This window comes from Penaeus monodon, chromosome 28, assembly GCF_015228065.2.
Source record: "Penaeus monodon isolate SGIC_2016 chromosome 28, NSTDA_Pmon_1, whole genome shotgun sequence".
NCBI lineage: Eukaryota > Metazoa > Arthropoda > Malacostraca > Decapoda > Penaeidae > Penaeus > Penaeus monodon.
The window spans coordinates 28,299,427-28,300,244 of NC_051413.1; the positions used below are offsets into that span (position 1 = coordinate 28,299,427).

The 818-nt window shown below is 40.3% G+C and overlaps 1 protein-coding gene across 1 annotated transcript; it reads right to left on the reverse strand.

Annotated features, from left to right (window-relative positions):
- Window positions 1-159: 159 nt before the first annotated feature.
- On the reverse strand, window positions 160-730 carry LOC119591148 (glycine-rich RNA-binding protein GRP2A-like). Its single transcript, XM_037939859.1, has 2 exons — window positions 719-730; window positions 160-402 (listed from the first exon to the last, which is right to left on the reverse strand). Exons 1-2 carry the CDS (start codon window positions 728-730, stop codon window positions 160-162), a joined length of 255 nt encoding a protein of 84 aa, XP_037795787.1.
- Between the last annotated feature and the right edge of the window lie 88 nt (window positions 731-818).

Below are 818 nucleotides of genomic sequence, written 5' to 3' on the forward strand. Positions count from 1 at the left end.
GAGATCACAGAACAAAATGGGGAATTCAATATCTTAAATGTATTAAAAGAGTTAGAATTTGTCATACATTGATGGTTTATTCATTAATGATGGTAATCTAGATGACGGAGGGATACACGTGTAACTTTATAACAAGTTGAATTATTACAATAGCAATTATTATTTCCCGTATCCGTAGCCACCGCTGTAACCGCCACCATAGCCTCCTCCACGGCCGCCTCCGCGACCGCCACCATAGCCGCCTCCATAGCCGCTACCATAACTGCCGCCATAGCCGCCTCCGCGACCGCCGCCATAACCACCACCATAGCCTCCATAGCCGCCACCGTAGCCGCCTCCAGAGCCTCCCGCCATGACACATGCCACCATGGCTGCCACCAACAGAAGTGCGATGGTGTATTTCTGAAACGTAAATACATACAATAAGCTTACCTGGAAAACAATGGAAAACTATGTAAAGCCGGAGTTATATCAATAAAGTAATTGAGCTTGTGATATGTCCAGCATGGATGAATCTGGTTCATTTGACTATATAATGAGTTAGAGTTTACATCTTAAACATCTGACTGAATTTACATCTAATGCCTATGGTTTGAAATGTGTACCTTAGAATGAGTTATTTTATGCATTTGATTTGGTCTATAATCTGCTCCTTTAGAATGGTAATTCACAGTATATGAGTTCTCACAAGTATAGCAAATTATACCAAGTGATTTACCTTTTTCGCCATTAGTGTGATTGATAATGATGGTGTAAAAAAGGACATACTTATCACTAATGACAATAAAAACAAAACAATAGTTATAGTTACAGGGGTC